The sequence below is a fragment of the Scleropages formosus genome, chromosome 21, assembly GCF_900964775.1.
Source record: "Scleropages formosus chromosome 21, fSclFor1.1, whole genome shotgun sequence".
In the NCBI taxonomy this organism is placed as follows: domain Eukaryota; kingdom Metazoa; phylum Chordata; class Actinopteri; order Osteoglossiformes; family Osteoglossidae; genus Scleropages; species Scleropages formosus.
Window position 1 is genome coordinate 10,638,698 of NC_041826.1, and position 18,922 is coordinate 10,657,619.

The 18,922-nt window shown below is 46.1% G+C and overlaps 1 protein-coding gene across 3 annotated transcripts in view; it reads right to left on the bottom strand.

Annotated features, from left to right (window-relative positions):
- The window catches only part of LOC108920349 (calmodulin-binding transcription activator 2-like), a 29,537-nt gene that overhangs the window by 9,177 nt on the left and 1,438 nt on the right, over positions 1 to 18,922 (bottom strand). For all 3 annotated transcript variants that reach the window (XM_018729049.2, XM_018729048.2, XM_018729047.2), the window contains exons 2-13: positions 15,668 to 15,779; positions 15,387 to 15,490; positions 14,547 to 14,614; positions 13,384 to 13,519; positions 12,743 to 12,814; positions 12,392 to 12,542; positions 12,033 to 12,179; positions 9,035 to 11,484; positions 6,928 to 7,054; positions 5,735 to 5,869; positions 4,410 to 4,549; positions 3,703 to 3,899 (exon numbers count right to left, since the gene is read on the bottom strand). In XM_018729049.2, coding sequence (XP_018584565.2) covers positions 3,703 to 3,899; positions 4,410 to 4,549; positions 5,735 to 5,869; positions 6,928 to 7,054; positions 9,035 to 11,484; positions 12,033 to 12,179; positions 12,392 to 12,542; positions 12,743 to 12,814; positions 13,384 to 13,519; positions 14,547 to 14,614; positions 15,387 to 15,490; positions 15,668 to 15,779 — 3,839 coding nt within the window. The remainder of the gene's footprint in view (positions 1 to 3,702; positions 3,900 to 4,409; positions 4,550 to 5,734; positions 5,870 to 6,927; positions 7,055 to 9,034; positions 11,485 to 12,032; positions 12,180 to 12,391; positions 12,543 to 12,742; positions 12,815 to 13,383; positions 13,520 to 14,546; positions 14,615 to 15,386; positions 15,491 to 15,667; positions 15,780 to 18,922) is intronic.

Here is an 18,922-nt window from a genome sequence, read left to right on the forward strand (position 1 = left end):
GCGTCTGGTGGCCGGGCAGCCCACGTAGCCCAGCCGGGGTCAGCCCGAAAAGGCATTGTGGGGAGGCCATGTGGGCCCACCACCTGCAAGGTCCAGCATGGGGTCAGGTGCAATGTATACCTGGTGGCGGGAGGGTGGTGCATGGGGTCATAGCCCCTCGCAACGAAAACTGGCTCTTGGTACATAGAATGTCACCTCACTTGGGGGGAAGGATCCGGAACTGGTGTGGGAGGTTGAGAAATACCAACTAGATATAGTTGGGCTCACCTCCACTCACAGCGTTGGCTCTGGAACCAAACTCCTTGATAGGGGGTGGTCCCTCTCCTACTCAGGAGTTGCATGAGGTGAGAGGCGCCGGGCGGGCATGGGGATACTCGCAAGCCCCCAGCTTCCTGCCATACAGATGGAGTTTGCTCCGGTGGACGAGAGGGTCGCCTCAATGCAACTTAAGGTCACAGAGAGGAAAACTGACTTGTGTATGCTTGTGCACCAAACAGCAGTTCAGAGTATTCAGCCTTCTTGGAGAAGGTAGGTGGGGTTCTGGACAGGGCCTCACCTGCAGACTCAACAGTCCTGCTGGGGGACTTCAACACTCACGTTAGCTATAACTGGGAAATCTGGAGTGGGGTGATTGGGAAGAATTGTTTGCCCAACCTAAACCCGAATGGTGAAATGTTTTTGTACTTCTGTGCTAGCCATGGTTTGTCCATAACAAACACCATGTTCGAACACAAGGATGCTCATAAGTGTACTTGGTACCAGAGCTCCTTGGGCCAAAGCTCAATGATCAACTTTATAGTCATTTCTTCTGACTTGAGGCCACATGTTCTGGAAACTCAGGTGAAGAGAGGTGCTGAGCTGTCAACTGATCACCATCTGGTGGCGAGTTGGATCAGATGGCAGGGAAAACTGATGGACAGACCAGGTAGGCCCAGGCGTTTAATGAGGGTGTGCTGGGAACGAATGTCAGAAGACCTTGTCCAGAATGATTTTAACCCACACTTCCGGGAGAGCTTCTACCATGTCCCGGAGGAGGTAGGGGACATGGAGTCTGAACGAACCCTGTTCAAAACCTCCATTGTGGAAGCAACCAGGCACAGCTGTAGCCAAAAGCTTGTCAGTACCAGCCAGGCCGGCAACCCGAGAACCCGCTGGTGGACACCGGTGGTGAGGGAAGCCGCCAAGCTTAAGAAGGAGGCCTTTAGGGCCTGGTTGGCTCTGGGGACTGCTGACTCAGCAGACAGGTACTGGCAGGCGAAAAAGGCAGCAGCAGCTGCAGAAGCAAAATCCCGGGCATAGGGGGAGTTTGGAGAGGCCATGGAAAACGACTATCGGTCAGCTTCAAAGAGGTTCTGGAGAACCATCCGGCAGCTCAGAAGGGGTCGGAGGAGTTTCGCTCAGGCTGTGTTTAGCAGGAGTGGAGAAACTCTGACCTCTGAGGAGGACATTGTCGGGAGGTGGAAGGAACACTTTGAAGAACTCTTAAACCCAAGTGATATGCCTCCATTACAGGAGTCAGGGCCAGAGGCTTTTGGGCTGTCAGAGTCCATTTCCCTGATGGAAGTCACTGAGATAGTTGGTAAGCTCCACACTGGCAAAGCACCAGGGGTGGATGAGATTCACCCGGAACTGCTTAAGGTTCTGGATGTTGTAGGGCTGTCATGGCTGACATGCCTCTGCAATGTTGCATGGACCTTGGGGATAGTGCCTTTGGATTGGTAAACTGGGGTGGTGCTCCCTGTCTTTAAGAAAGGGGACTGGAGAGTCTGTGCCAACTATCAGGGCATCACACTTCTCAGCCTCCCTGGGAAAGTCTATGCTGGGGTGCTGGAGAGGAGGCTCCGGCTGATAGCTGAACCTCAGATTGAAGAGGAACAATCCAGATTCTGCCCTGGCGGTGGAACAGTGGACCAGCTTTTTACCCTCTCACAGATAACTGAAGGGGCATGGAAATTCGCTAATCCAGTTTACATGTGTTTTGTGGACTTGGAGAAGGCCTATGACCATGTTCCCCAGGAAATTCTGTGGGAGGTACTTCGGGAGTATGAGGTACCGGGGTCACTACTGCAGGCCATTCGGTCCTTGTACATACAGAGAGAAAGCTGTGTCCACATACTCGGGATTAAGTCAGGCCTATTCAGTGTGGGTGTTGGACTCCGCCAAGGTTGTGCCTCATCTCCACTCCTGTTTGTGGTTTTCATGGACAGGATATCAAGGCGTAGTCGAGGTCAGGAGAGCATTCTGTGTGGGAGTCGGAAGGTGACGTCTCTGCTTTTTGCAGATGATGTTACCCTTTTGGCACCGTTACATGGCTGCCTCCAGCACGCACTGGAATGGTTTGCAGCTGAGTGTGAAGCGGTGGGGATGAGAATCAGCACCTCAAAGTCTGAGTCCATGGTTCTGTCACGGAAAAGGATGGTATGCCCCCTCCAGGTAAGGGGAGAGTTTTTGCCCCAGGTGGAGGAGTTCAAGTATCTTGGGGTCTTGTTCACAAGTGAGGGAAGAAGGGAGCATGAGATCGGCCACAGACTGGGAGCAGCGGCAGCAGTAATGTGGTCGCTGTACCGGACTGCAGTGGCGAAGGGGGAGCTGAGCCATAAGGTGAAGCTCTCCATTTACCGGTCGATCTACGTCCCTACCCTCACCTATGGTCATCAACTCTGGGTGATAACCGAAAGAATAAGATTGCGGATACAAGCAGCCAAAATTAGTTTTCTCTGCAGGGTGTTGGGACTCTCTCTCCGTGACAGGGTGAGGAGTTTGGACATCCAGGAGGAGCTCAGAGTAGAGCCGCTCCTCCTTCACATTGAGAGGAGCCAATTGAGGTGGTTTGGGCATCTGATAAGGATGCCCCCTGGGTGCCTCCCTTTGGAGGTATACCAGGCACGGCCAACTGGGACGAGGCCCCGACATCGGCCCAGGACCTGCTGGACGGATTATATCTCACAGTTGGCCTGGGAACGGCTGGGGATCCCCCAGGCTGAGCTGGAGGAAGTTGTGGGGGATAGGGGCAGCTGGGCCTCTCTGCTCTCCCTGATGCCACCGCGACCCTTTTAGGACAAGCGGGACAGAAGATGAAATGAGTTATTTCTCTAATGCTGGCTTTCATTTTGTTTTACTCCCTTGCTCTTTTATTGTTTTAACTTTAAAATGTTATTTGCAGTGAGAAAGTAAATCAAGTTAAAAAGATCAGTGATTTGTACTGATACTGCCTTTCAAAAGAATTCTAGGCATTTTAACACTGAGATCTAAGCTAACTGAATTATCCTCTTTGTCTTTTCAACTTTGGTACTTTCCTTAAACCTTTTTCATTCTTCATTGTGCCGTGTATTAATTGCCCTGTACTTGGCTAACACTTGCGTATTTGAACTTTATGTAGTCCTACATACTGTTCTGTGTTGCACCATGTTTCTCCAGAGACCAACATTTCGTTCCACTGTATACAGCTAAACAGACGAATGACAATAAAGACCACTTTAACTTGATCCTGTGGGGGCTAATTATTATGAAAGATGTTGGTTTTAAACTATGATGAAAGTCAGTCTAGCGATTCCAGAGAGATCCTGGCAAGCTTGTTTCAGCACAAAGCGTTTCTTATAACAAAGTGCTTGAGTGCATATTTGTGCAAATATTAGGGCACAAATTACACGTACATGTAAACTCTCATAATACGAGCATTCTTTTTGTAAAAAAAACCAGTACCTCCAGTGAATGAGTGTGTGGATCAGCTGGGTATAACCCTGAGCAGCTGCCAGGTGGAGGAGGGTCATCCCGCGATGCCGGGTAGAGTGGAGGAGCCTTTCTCCGCTGTCTGTGGGCTGACCTCCACTTGCCCAATGTCCCACGGCCATCATCCTCTCGCATATCGCCACAATCCTCTGCTCGAACCAGAGACCGGACTTGGGGAAGGATATGAGAGAAACTCTGTGACAATGGCTTAAGCTCAACATGATGTTGTAAATATCAGTATGAGGGATTTATTATGAAATATAACTCCCTTTCATGAATTAATCAAAAACAAGAAAAACACCATTAGAAGAAAGAGCGGAAATAAGGAAAAAGTAGCATTCTCATTTCAACGAAGTAAAACATCTGACAAATTACATTTACGGCTATTTAAATACAACAGCTAAGCAGCTAGCTTCCGTTAAATTCACTTCCTATTTAATGCCTGGAACCCAAACAGGCTGTTCTCTCTCTCTCAGCTTGATGTAGTTCCTTCTTCCCCTCAAAGCAGAAGGACTTTGCATTACAACCCCTTCTGAAAAGCCTTCTTTCTGAAATTGACACTTACCATTTTGCAACTATGCAGGCATCTTAAGTGTCAGCCAGGAACCACAACACTAATAACAATGTTGCTGGCATTGTTTGCAAAGGGGATTCTCAGCACTCTCCACCTGGCTGCATACCTGAGGAGCCTGCACCCTCTCTTCTGTGCCTGGCACTGAACGTGCAACCTGCTGCCGCTGACTGTCACTGGCAGCCATCTCTGCCATCCTCTTCTCCATCTGTTCCAGGCGCTCCAGGATGGACATACGGAATTGGTTGTCTGTCAGCAGGAAGGACAAGTTTCTTCTTACAATGAATTGAGTGTCACCAGTCACATATTCATTTCACTAAGGACAAAGGAAAGCAGATTAGCATTCAGGAATCACCGGCTGGGTGCACACCCTTCCATCTCCACCCTGTGTTTGTGTGCTATGAGATGAATGTGCATTCTTGTGAAAGCTCAGTGCAGACTATTACACCATTTGTTTCTATTAACAAGAACTCTGAACAAGATAGGAAGAATGTTAGCCACTACATCCAGCATTGTGCAAAGCACATAGCACTGGTTCTACACAGTACGCGGACTGGGTGTTTGAACGTCGGTTACAATGATAGACTAAACATGGAAGAGGCACGATGATGAGGACCATTGGGTGGTCTCAGTAACCGTTTGGCACCTTCCGTGTGACTACAACAGATCCGAAAGGACACTTTGGCTGACCGGCCATTCTGTTCACTTTATTTTTCTATCACAGCCTTCCTGAAGAAGGTACCTTACAGCTCCTAACAGAGCACAGAGAGCAATGAAACACTATTAACTAGAAACGTGATTTGTATCTATCGATCCGACACTTTTCTCCAAAGCAGCTTATACTGTTAAGCTACTTACACCGATTCACCCATTTATACAGCATGGTAATTTTAACTATCAATTCAGCTACTATACCATGTTGAAGCATGCTATAGCAGGAAATAGGATTTGAACCTGTGACCTCCAACAACAGTTGACAATAGCTCTAACCGCTACACTTCCTGCTAACCTTATACTCTTAGCACTGTTTTCTTAAGATGCAGGATCACTCAAACACTCCTAAACCCACATGCTCCCTTGTGTCACCTTACAAAGAGTCCCAATTTGAGTGTGTTTAGCTGAAGTTTGCTTGGCCTTGTGGTGTGGAATAATCATCTCTGAGTGAAGAGTCCTGGTGTGCGCTGGTGAGTAGGGCTCCATTCACAATGTACATGTGGAGACCAGGATCCCCACATAGGACCAGGCTTTGTCTTCAAGGTTGTTCAATTTTCTCCCAGGAATCAATAAAGTACTCATCTATATGTCCTGTTCTTCAATCTCCTCACTCTCCACTGATTTCTTATAGAAGTAACATCAATTACCTTTTGGTGGATTCAAACTCAAAGTCAGAGAGAGTGGGACAAAAGGACAGGACTGAGGTGCAAAGAGCCTCACCATCCAGGGAGAGCCAGTCAAGCTGTGATGAGGGCAGAGAGGAGGCGCAGCGGGGGCGATACTCAAAGAGCACAGAGGAAGAGGCCAAGCCCGTGTCTTCCAGCACCCGGAGTGTGACCAGTCCTGCTGCATGAGCTGGGCGAGTGAGTGAGTGAGAACATTTATTTCAGATGGAAAAAGTCATAACCACTGATGCAACATTTCAACAGCTCTTGTTAGTGCTATTCAGTCATCAGTTCTGTTTATCTGTACAAACTATACCACATTATTAAAGAGGAAAGAAATCTGGGATTATGACAAAGCTGTTCAGTACAGGGGTCAAAACACTTTCCCAGAACTAAAGATGTGAAACATCTCACACAAAAGAACCCAAAGTGGATACACTTTCAGAACTGTTGTGTACGACTGCCCCCTAGTGTTAGTATAACGCACTGAAGATGACTTTTTTCCCCCCATGCAGCTGTATGTATGAAGACTAACGTCTACTTACCACTTCTGACAACTCAGGGGTTCTAAGCCAATAACCAGTGTGATGGACAGACAAGTGAGCGTTGAATAACTCATTGGCAACGTAGAAAACATGCCATAATAAAACGTATGCACATGAGTCTAAAAATACATTGGCTATTTTCCACACACTAGTTTAAATAGCATTTTCTTCACATCTGTTTTGTAAAATTTGTGTTGCAGAGCAAAAGAAACCTGTAATTACATGTGTAGCTGATACATGGTAGTTGAATCCACCCAAAACTAATAATAATGATTTAAAAAACAGCACAGACTTTGTTCAACATGTTTCCACAGTGTTTAAAGGTTATGGCCAGCATTTCTAAGCACTATTGATCAAGGACAAAATGATGCATGTTGGAGATATTTCAGTTAATTGAGACAGAATAGGAAGCTGTAGAAAATTTTACTAAGTTTATATGTATTTAATTTGAATGTAGTTCAGACTTAATGCAAAAAAGCATTTTTATTTATTATAGGTTCATGTAAGGTATTTGCATAATCTAATCTGTGAATAAAAGATGTCTGTACTACATAGCTTTCATCAACTGTGGCTCAATAGCAAAAATTACATTGGACTTACGAACAAAATAGGAGTTACAAACATATTTAGTCCGAAGTGTGTTCTTAAGGCAAGGTGCCGGTGTAAAGATTCATCTGTGCATATATGCACGTACGCATCTCACCAGGGCAGTAGCAGCGCAGCACTCCTGGCTGGATGAGTGACGCAGGCACGGTGCTGCGGTCAAACACGCAGGAGTAGCGGCCTGCTGTCTGCGTCCAGGGCCCTGTGATAAGCACCTTCACACCACCCTGCGGGAGCAGAGCACATGCATCTCAGCCATTGCTGCAAGTCCTGTGCACTTTCGTGAGATGGAGGTGGCCACATGGGAAAGATGAAGGTTCAAGACAACAGGTTCTTCCAAATGAAAATGGGAATGAAGCGACTTTATCAAACGTGCGGGGGGGGGGGGGGGGGGGGGGGGGGGCAAAACCAAAAAAAGCAACAGAAATGTCTAAGGCTAACAGAAATCTTAGACAATAATCCAAGGATCTACTCAGCCATCTTCAAGTTCCAGTCTTCAGTCTCTCCTTCCTCAAACTAGCTGCCTTAAATTCTTTTGCTGAACTGTGTTGACAGTCAGCAGCTGGTTTCCTTTAAATGAATTAGCATGGAGCAACACTGAAGCATTGTGAAGATCACACCACCATCAAAATTAGTGCTCCAGTCATTAAAAATTTGTCCATTTTTTTTCTGCAAAATAAGTCCTGGAATTATCTTTTAAACACAGAAAAAGTTTAATTCAAAGCAGAGTTCAGAAAATCTGCACTACTCTGGACACTTCTAAATCTATACTTTAGTCCTGCATGTACACGATCATTTACAGATGACATATTTGAACACTCCTTTCTTCTATCCCCTCTCTGTCTCACTTATTTTTCCTCTTTTTTTAGTTTTATTCTGTTCTTTGACGGCACAGCAAGTAAGTTTGAATCTAGCTGAGTGTATCTGAAGTATCCAGGTTCTGATGTTTGTGTAGATTTCCTTCAGGTTTCATACCACAGTCCAAAGACATGCGCTTCAGGTGAACCGGTGACTCTACATTGCCCACTGTGTGTGAGTGAGAGAAAGAGAGAGACACTGCTCTGCCAACAGACTGGAATCCCATCCAGGCTATACTCTGCTTCATACCCACTGCTGCCTGAAAAACTGCAAGCCAGCATTAGACAAGTGACAGTTGACAGATGCTGTTGCTTTTTTATTGTTGTAAGTTTTAATTTTCTGATATCCTATTTATTGTAAATTGCTTTAAAGCTGAAACCTATATCACTATTTTAAAGAACTTTAAAAAGCTGCTTTAAAATGCACTAGATAAAATGAAGATTTATATTACTGTAGCATTATCGAACAAGACAATTTTTAATTACTATAATTACTTGGAACATTTATAACCCTTCTCTGTAGAATTATTGGTAAAGTGTCATTTGAGATAAATGTATGGCAAACAAATCCAACAAAAAGACTGATAATATTGCCTTGAAGAGAAAACTCTGCTTTACCACAAGTTTTCAACAGACAGGTAAGGCTTTCCTTTTTTTTTTTTTTAAAAAAAACTGAGCACTTTAAATCTTTTTGCCCCTCAAGGACTTGTTATGACAGTTCATAGTTGAAAACAATTTATAGAAGTCAGATGCTTACAAGACAGCATGGCTACAAAACTGAGATGCACAGGAAAACCAACATCATGTATGGGGGTGGGTGCTGCTCACCTTGGGGTGCTCAATTTCACAATTGTTGTTCTCAAGGTGTTTCTCCTCAGTATGAGTTGAAAGATTTTTATGCAAATGTTATGCAAATTATATTTGCTCATTAGTCTGAATTTTCATGATATGAGCCTTTTTTAAACAAGGGAAACGTACTGAGCTCCTGTGAAACCAAAAACTACACTCCTATTGTCGTAAACTACTCTGGACAACATACCAAGCTACTTCGACATCACAGCACACCTTTACAATAAAGCTTCTTTGATCAGTAACAACTGATGTCAGTCATTGCAACTCATCATATGGACTCACTATCATGCACAGTGTCACAACAGAAATCCACCACTTCCTGTACTTACCTACTGCATCATCATATATAGCCTCAAAAAAAAATTACTTGGGAAGATAAAGAATAGTGCTGTTAAATATAAATGTCTAATTTTAGTCTTCGTTTAAAGGCCTGCTGGGAGCGATGGAGATAAATCATGTATATGTTCATACATAAAGCATAAGGAGCAGTACGCTCACCTCTGGGTAAGACCATTCGGGGGAGAAGTCTGTGATGGTAGCTAGAGGTCGCTGCTCTGTCCCTGGGTCGCTGCTCTGTCCCTGGGACGTTATCGAGGTGGTGAAGTCAGGGAACGAAAGCGAGGATGATACTGAGGTGGACTGTGGGGGCATTATGTAGTGCCCTTCTGAGGCTAGGTGTTCAGAGTGTGACTGAGAGGGTGAAGGGAAGGGGAATGGGACCGGGTGAGCCTGGAGCTCAGGTGCAGTCCCCTCAGTCTGGTTTGTCTGGCAGTCCTCAGCAATGAGCTCTGAGATTAGGTCTGGGAACTGGCTGTCAAAGGAGATGACAAAGGGGTTGCTCTGCTCTGCTCCCGCTGGGGTGCTCCTGCTGTTCACGGATAGATCCCCCAGTGCAGACTTGCCTGCATTGCTGCCCCCATCACCCAAGCTGTTGGTGTCCATGGGTGTCTCCTCCACCTCACAGCAACCTAGGCTGGAAGAGGAGGAGGAGGATGGAGGGGGAGGTAGCTGCTCTTCTTTCACCTGTATCCAAGGGTTGCGTAGCCCATTGTGACTGCTCCCAAAGTCTCCCAGAGGGCAATCTCGAAGGGCCTCCTCTTGCTGTGTCTGTGCTGGCTGACTAGCAAGGGGCTTCTTTGGGAGGACCAGCAGCTGGTGTCCAGGCCCTTCCCGCTTTAGGCTCTGCTGGGAGAGCCCCCGCTGAGCAAATGGTAGCTGTGGGTCCAGCTGTGGTGCCTCTTCGCACCTCTGACCATATTCCTCTGGAATCTTCCGCAGTGCATACTGCAACACATGAACTGATTGATCCTTCACTTCCAGCTCTGGCTGCTCAGAAGGGACAGTCTGATCCTGCTTTTGCTGCTCAGGATGCTGCAGTACCAGGAGTAACCCATCATTCACCAGCTGTGGGCCACCAGGCTGTGGAACTGTAGTGCTTTTAAGCTGTGAAGACTGTGACTCGGCACACTCTGGCACAGGGTCCACGCCCTGCTCCGAGTGAGGTGGCTCTGGTGACAGGAACCCGCCTAGAATCCCATCCCTGTCTAAGTTTTGGCCCTCTCTCTGGCCATCTACTCCCACCACGGCCGGGTCATCAGCCTCAAGCCCCTCAAGATTACCAAAGCTCAAGGAGGGCTCCAAACAGAGGGGCAGTTCAGGGGGTGCAGTATGGGAAGGTGATAGGGCAAAAGGTGGGTGGGGGGAGAGAGACAAAGAGCAAGCAAGGGATGTAGAGGTGGTGACAAAGGAGGTGACTTCCCGTTCGCCATCCTTCCCTCGCTCTGTCTCTGATGAGAATGAGGATAGTGAGGAAGGGGAGGAGGAAGATGGGGGTGAGGAGGGGGAGAGGGACAGTGAGGGGGCACATGGAGATGACGAGAGAGGTGGGGACAGAGAGGATGGGGAAGCCTGCAGGGTAGAGAGGGAATTTGTGTGGGAAGGCCCCCCATAGGTTTGCCCCTGCTTAGGGCTATTGAGAAAGGAGTCTGGGTCAAACGCTGGGGGAGTTTCAAGGGTAGGGGCAGATGGGGGAGGGGAGGAGGAACAAGGTGGTAGGGGCTGAGGGGCAGCCGGCAGGGGAGACGGAGCAGGTGAGGGTGGGTGAGGGGACAGCAGAGAGAGCGGGGCAGAGGAATCACTCCCAGGTAAGAGACGGTCAGTCAAAAGAAGGCCCCCAATCACAGGGCTGGGCAGCAATGTGAGACTGAGGGTGGCCACGCCTGGTGTGGGGGTGCTGCTTGAGTGGGGGCGGGAGTTGGTGACAGAGATTGAGGTGCAGGGCGTGGAGGCAGGGGGAGGGGGTGTCTCAGAATTGGGCGGAACAGGTGATAGAACCAGGCAGCTGGATGGGCCAACTGACAAGCGGGGGGAAGCCGGGTTCACACGGTTGAAGCTCAGCTCCCTTTTGGAGTCCTCTCCATCCTTGGCCCTGTTGATGGCAGTCGTCATGACAATGACAGCATTCTGGGGCAAGGTCACAGTTGCCAGGCTCCTCTGGTTTCCATAGAAACCATTGCGGGCAGTGCTGCTGCCATTGCCGAGCGCTAGGGGAGGGGCTTGATGTGGTTGAAGTGGGCTAGAAGAAGTAGCAGAAGAGTCCGTGGAGCCCGGTGAGGACACAGTCTTCAACTTGGAGACCCCCACACTGTCCTGGGGCACTGGTGGACTTCGCACATCCAGCCTCTGAACCACCGTCACCGGGGCTTGCGGCTGGGGAAACGAGCCAGCCGTCTTCCCTCCACCACTTCCACTTCTGCCGTTTCCTCCTCCAGTTGGCGTGTCCTCCTCCTCGGCTTCACGGCTGCCCCCGCAGCACACTCCCTCGCTGGCAGCCAGGTTCTGGACCTCTGCCAGGGCATGGCAGGGCAGGGGGCGTGCTGGCAGTTTAGGGGAGATGATGCGGTGTTTGGTGCTGTTGCAGCGGTGAGGAATGTTGGCCCCCGCGGAGGCTGGAGGAGAGAGAGGAATGGAATGAAAGAGGGGACAACAGAAAGAGACCAGCTGAGAGCTGAGAGAGGGAGGTTGATCAAAGCGAATGCCAACGTTCAAACCTCAAAAGCAATGTCTCATCTACTGTTTCCTGCCCACAGTTATCCGTTTACAGAATGCACCTCTTGTAAATCGTTATTCCAGGTGATGCTTGTAAGCCTCTTCACAGTAATCCCTTTTGTCAAGCAAAAGATACAGGTATTTTGTATGGGTATTTTACCCATTGTCTTTTAGTTTTTCCATCTTTATCACCAAAAAACTCCCCATCATCCCCCCTCCCTCATCATTCTCCTCTTCATCTACCTGTCCCCATCACCACTCCCTTTTTCCACCCTGTCCATTGGCAATGCCCCCCCCCCATCTATTACTCCTCCCCCTTTACACGCTGTACGCACAAAGGTATTTTTCACTGTCTGCTGATTAAAATATTGGTAAAAGCAACTGGCACACTGTACACAGTTAATTGATAAAACATTTTCAGGGAAAAATAGGAAGCGGGGGTTCTCACCGAGGGCCGTGCTGCAGAGGCAGGCGTGTGTGCGGGGCTGAGGTTTCGTCTGCTGGGAATCCATGATGTGTTGCACCAGCTGCTCAATGGAAAACTCAGAGGTGCCGTTTGCATTGCCATTGCTGCAGGACCACTTGATGCTGTGAACTGGATCGGCGCAGAGACAATGTCCGTAGGCGTGAGAACTATACGAACTAGCCATGCACTCGTTCATCCACACACACAAGAATAGCCATATATCCAGTCTCCTAATCTGTCTTCAGCTTCATCTTTTTGCTTTGTGGACACAGGGACCATACACTCTTAATGGACCCCAACATCTCTCCGACACTGACAGCGAGTGCACGGCTGGTACTCACACATGGGCTTGAGCTGAGAGAGCAGCTCCTCCCTGGTCCAGCGCAGGCTGTCCCGTCGCTCGGCCACTGCACACAAGAGCGGACGGCTCACCTTCCCACAATCCTCCAGGGATGGCACATTCAGGTAGTGTACCAGCACGATGTCTGGGTTCTGAACATGGAGAGAGACACACGAACCGCTTCTTAATACACTACACAACGTCATGCAGTATCAGCATGCTATTAGGTCTTCCATGACACTTTCCAGGTTAAAAGAGCACAATTAATAAAGAGGTTCTATGCACACTAACAAATAGTGCACTGTAGCCATTTTAACAGAAACCAGCAAGGCATTTTATGGCTTTTTCTCACCTGCAGTAGCCAGTAGCATCTCCTGTGGAATGTTGGGACAATGGAGGAATGGACGTAGCAACCATAGAGACACTGCAGAAAAGAAAGTGATTTTTTGTTAAGGGCCATAATCATTTCTGTTAATTGGTCTGAGGACCACACATTTAAATTAAAGTGACACAATCTTAAATGCATAAATTAAAAATATATTTTTACTTTATTTAGGTGGTGTATATGTCCAGTGTAACTTCATTATGTGACAGAATATATAGTATATATCAATTTCACAATTTTTTTCAGCCTTGAAGGAACATGATGTAGCAACATCGCTTGACTGTTTCCCTCTACAACTATGAAGGAGTGCAACTGACCTTTTTGTTGCTTATAAAGTGTTTTTCCAATTGGCAGAAAAGTCATATAAACTTCATTAATGGCATAAATTTCACTTGCTACTTAAAATACTTATAAACCAGGTGAGCAAGGGAAAATGTTGGTGGGGAAAACCTTCATTATGTACATTTAATTTATACTCCTATGAAATTATACTTTAATCACTAAAAATTTTATACAGCACTGACAATCATTTTCATTCAGGGTGAGCCAGGATTGTTACTGGCCATCGCAAGTTGCCATTTTTTATCTGTATCGCAGGGAACACTCACCTCCATGCCCTGCACCTTCAGCTTCATGTGATCTTCTCGTGTTGTCTTCCCATCTTTCCTCTTCTTCCAGCAGTAGCCATCCTTGCGATACTTCACCTTCTTCCTGTTGTACAGTATGACGGAGCCGTTCACAGGCCTGGAGGAAGAAAAAGTATGGAGTGAAGACCATCAGTTTTGTTACATTAGACCCCCCCCCCAAAAAAAAAAAACACAACACTATCAACTGGCTATTCAACTTACAAACAGAACTGTGACCAAAAGTCTGTAACTCAATTTGTTAATAAATCCAAAGTCCTTTCTACCACAAAGTCACAATCATTAAAATTTAATACAGACATCCCCTGTTTTATTCTCCAGTTATGTTTCATAAAAACCTCTAATAAAGCTAAGGCATATGAACACTACCCTTGCCCTTTAATACTCAGTACACTTTTTTTGCATTATCTTAAATTTTCCACAAACAGCTAATCAGTCGACAGTTGACCCATTTGTGTCTTAAGCACGTGTAATGTTTTTCAGCTTCTGGCCACTTTCAGCTTTCTTTAATGTCTGCACAATCAAAAGGTTAACAATGCAGTTGTCCCTTGATTTATTCATTAAGTAGATTCTGTATAGGATTTGGATAAAGCTATAGTACAGAGAAAGTGTGCTGTAATAATTTTAAATGTTTCTCAGTTTTGACTACATTAAAATTTAAACTAATTTAAATGACTGAAAACAAAAATACTTCTTCCATAAACAGGTACAACGCTCCTTGTTCAGACACTCAAACTGCAGAAACAAAAGTGACATGACCGACGGCACTCCCACTCCTGTTATGTGAGTGCGCCTTAATGCCTACTAGCAGAAGGTGGAAAGTCCTACTCTAGACAGGAACATCTCTCTCGAAAAATGTGTAAACGCTCATAACACATGGAGCCAGTATATATAGAAGTATTTTAGTGTAAATTTCTAAAGATCTTTAAGCTAAGTAGCACAGCAATCAGTCCAATGTACTGCTGTAAAGATGCAGAAAGACTGCAAATGAACTGAACGCATTTGCTTGCTTGTTTAGCTGATTAGAAATGCAGGAGAGAGGTATGCAAATGGGTCAAATAATGTCAAGGGTCAGGTTCAAAGAAAAGGAGGATTGAAGAGATGCAAGAGGCAAGTGAAACATCTACCTGGTCTTCAGCGAGCAGGATAGCCATTCTTCATGTCTGTCAAACGAGATCAGGTAGGATGCAATCTCCTGCAACGGTATGCAAGTTCACGTTCACGTTTGCCGAACAAAAGTTTTTCTGTTATGTAGCTTAGCTTTATAAGTTACATTGACTTATTTTAGCATTTATACAGCAGGGGTATTTTTACTGTATCAGTTCAGGGCAAGTACCTTGAGCAAGAATACTAAAGCAGGAGATGGAACTCAAACCTGGGTGCTTGGAGTCCAAACTAGGCAGTTCTAACCACTACACTGTGGTCATTTACCACCACTATTTCATCCTCTTCTCCTTGCATGTGTGTCATACCTCCCTCTGTCTCTAACGTTTGATTCTTGTAATCTAACCAACAATTTTTACTCACAGATTCAATACTTCCTCACCAATTCAGTGGATTTTTTTGTCTTTCATTTACACTATGCATTCACCTATCCAACCAACCCTCGTCTTCTGTTTCCTTTCTATCTTCTACCTTCTCTGACTCCTTTCTGTTTCAGAGCTCTCACTCTACAAAAAATGCAGTGCCAGAGGTGCTATCAACAATCTGTGATTTGTTCTCCCTGGCAGCTCTAGTCTGAGGACCCAAGAACTGGATCCCGGCTTTGGTTCCTCTCAGTCGGTATTAAATTTTCGTTGCCAGAGCCTTTAGATGCACAAAGTAGCGCAACGATTCTCCCGTTACGTAAATCAATTTGCATATTCAAACACACGCAAGGAGGTTCTCCTCAGATTGTGGTTGTCACTGGCGATACTGTTGCATCAATGCTCTACCCGGCCTGTCCGCCTCCTCCTGCACACACCCACCTCATTGGTGTTCCAGCGCAGTCTCTCTTTGGGCAGGGCAGAGGGACGGGGGAGGCACTCCAGGAGCTTGTTAGGCAGAAACACCTTCATCTGGCTGCTACTGTCTGTGCAGAGAGAAAGAGAGAGAGATGAGGCTCTTCAACAGGGCTATGCAGCGGGTGTTCTCACAGTGCGGAGGCATTAAATCGGTACCAGCATGCTTTTCTGGCACAGTAACGCAAAGTGTTTTCTAAGCATTTGTTACCAAAGATAAACTGTCAACATATCCATGCCTCTCTTACCAGACTCAGTGGTTGTCTCCTTGTTGTTCATGGTGAAGCAGCCCCGGCAATGAAGCGCTCCTCCAGCCAGCAGGGGGCTCTCACACACTCCAGCGTGTCCTGCACACTGTTGCTGTTTCAAAGGGAAACGGGAGACAAGACATGCTCATACTACAAGTTGGCACCTGCGAAACCATCACAACATGCGCCAACAGGATACCAAATGCAGGAGGAACAGCAGAAAATCAGGCGATAACATCACAGGATTTTGTTGCTCGAACCCATTAAACAGCATTTGTTTGTGAGAGCCAGGTGCTCCATCCCACCCACTCACTCACTCATCACTTGCAATAAAGCCGAAAAATTGACGTACACAACTCCGAACCTGTGTACACACATCTCGTTACCAGTGGGAGAACAGCTTGCACAGTATGTTCAGTGCCTTACCCTGGGCACTCGTCTGGCGTGTACAACTCTACAGCTTACATAACCAGTAACCACTGACGGAACAGGACCTCCAGCTGTGGAAGAACACTGCCCCAAGATCAACAACGGCCCCATTCATCTTCCCTGTTCAAAAAAAAAAAAACACTGCTAACCCCACTCATAGAGCATGGTCACACTCCCACAGTGGATGAGGAATGGGTTCTTGTACACAAACACAAGTTCAGACCCTGAGACATAGAAAGTTTGAAGGAACCGCCCACCACAAACACACAATACATTCCCTTCATGCAGACCAGAGCTGGCCTCAGAAAAATGTTAGAGCCACCATGCTGACCAAACCGAAACACACTAGGATGTTTAGCGTCACAGTAGAATTTGAACAAGCAACACCGCGAGTTGGAGGAATACACATGAAAAGGCATGGTGTGACACCTCCACAGGGTCACCTCAACATCATAAACCCCATCCGGAAGCTACGCGCTCCATAAGAGGCTAAAAGCCAGATTTTTTTTTTTTTTTGTTTTTTTTGGTCCACTCCAAAAATGCACCCATCACGTGTTGCCACTCCAAAGGCTATTTACACTCCAGTACCAGACTCCCTCTTCGATCCTCTTCCATTTGAACCTTCGCCTCCTCTTTTCCACCTTTCCTCGTTGCTTGGATACCACATTATCAGGCAACCAAATCTTGTGCGGCGCCTGCTGGCGACAGAGGACAAGACGGAGACAAGCGACAGTGTGTGTGAGAAAGATGCTTTCACACTTCCATGAATAACAATGTGAACATAAAGGAATTTATGCCATCCACCGACTGTGCATCTACACAGGGATAAAACGGCAATGACTGTCAAGTGATGTAACAAAAGAACCTCAAAGATGTGGCAAGTACACCTCACCTTAAGGCATAAAAAACAAAACTTTATGCTAAATAGAAACAAATATCCTCCTTTTGAGGGAAAGGAGATCCTCTGAGGTCACAAACATGTCATATTTGCTCTTCTGAGGAACTCCGAGCCCATAATCGGTAAACAGAACTGATGAAATAAGATGTTTATTTTTTAGGGTTTGTTGTGACAGTTCTCGCAAAAGACTGAATTGCTCTGCAAGCAGCAGGCGAGATGCCGGAAAGCTTCTTGACACAGCATCTTGTTCAATATGCTTCACATTGTGTCCACAGAGAGAACTCCTCAAATGGAAACAAACAGGAGGTTATTATTTATTAATTTGTTACATGTTTATCTAAAACAACTTACTATGTCAGTTTTGTATACTAAGGTGTGTACAGTTATTTGCCCATTCCTAACACTGAGTAATTATTACTGCATTAATTCAGGTAAGTACCCTAATGAAGGATACTACAGCAAGAAGCGGGATTTGAACCCAGAACCTTACAAGTACAAGACAACTGCTGCGAACATTATATTACCTACCATCGAGGTAGAAATCCACACACAAATACAGCAAACGTGGGCACAACTATAGAGCACCTCCTGAGAGCTAAACAGATGACATCAAACAAGGCCGTGTCCTTAACCATTGTGCTACTAACGGCCTGTACACACAAAGTAAAGTTTGTCAGAAGAGGTTCAGGCAAAACATTACAACTGGTCCTCAACAAAAAAAGACAACAGCCAATTCAAACAACGCGTCACACACCGTTTTAAAACAACAATACTAAACTCGCATGCTCTGAATCAATCGGTCAGACATCCTGCATCCTTTAATAACTGGCTACATAAAAATCTGAATGTAATTATGCTTAATTAGACATTTTAAGCTTCAGTGTTTTGTGAGTAGCTCAAAAATGGACCTAATTTGCTTTATGTAAAATGGCAACATCACAGCGCAGGGCTGCCATCAGAGGCAGCACCATGAGACATCCTAATTTAAAGCTTAATTACCTCAGTACCTAGAGGACGAATGTCAGGCCCATCATTAAGAAAACTAGAGCAGCACAATGACAGGAACAATTTAACTGTCATTAGCATATTAAATCAATCATGAGTCATGTTGCGAGACGTTCGGCTCGGGACCCAAGAGAGGCGGAGAACCCTCACGGGACTGCAGCTCTCCAGGAGTTTTGTTACTGGATGTAACTGGACCCACCAGGGGTTCAAAACCCACATGGGGCAGCAACAAACTGGCCAAGGGTGTGAGACCCGGTTTACATTATTTCAAGCCTCTCAAATCTCATATTACTCCAGTGGTCACTCCAATACACATACATTTCTGGGTTTGTTTTGAATTTGAGTCCACATGTCTTCACGTCGTCTAAAGACCGAAGACAGTACCAGAACATGCATCCCTTCATCTGCTCTTATCACAGGTCACTACCTTTATTTTTGTTGCGCTCTTGCACTCTCCCTTGTGTTTAAACAACATTCCCTGACCTTTTCCAAAGGAAGACCATTTTAAACAGTGGTGGGAATAGACCTCCACTCACTGCTCGCCCCCGTTTTTTCCTTACGTGGTTTGTATCGATCAGCACTGCTCTTGCATTGGGGGGACACACTGCAGGAGAAATCATGTAGCATTTGAAAAAAAAGGTGGTAAGACAAATGGCAATTTTCTAAAATATATAAGACAGCATGTCTCATCATCAAACTGCTTTTAATATGCCCTCTCTGCAATCATGCTGACAAATGAGTGAGTTGATACAAACTCCAATTCTTGCAGTCAATTCAGACTGTGTCAGGAGTTCAAAATCCACTTTTTCAAAAGAAAAATTGTAAAGTGGAGCTCCCCTTTACATGGAGAACTTAATATTCCAAAAAGTTATAAAAAAAGATGAACCCTGAGTTCACTGAGCTATTAGCCTTGTAAAACTATC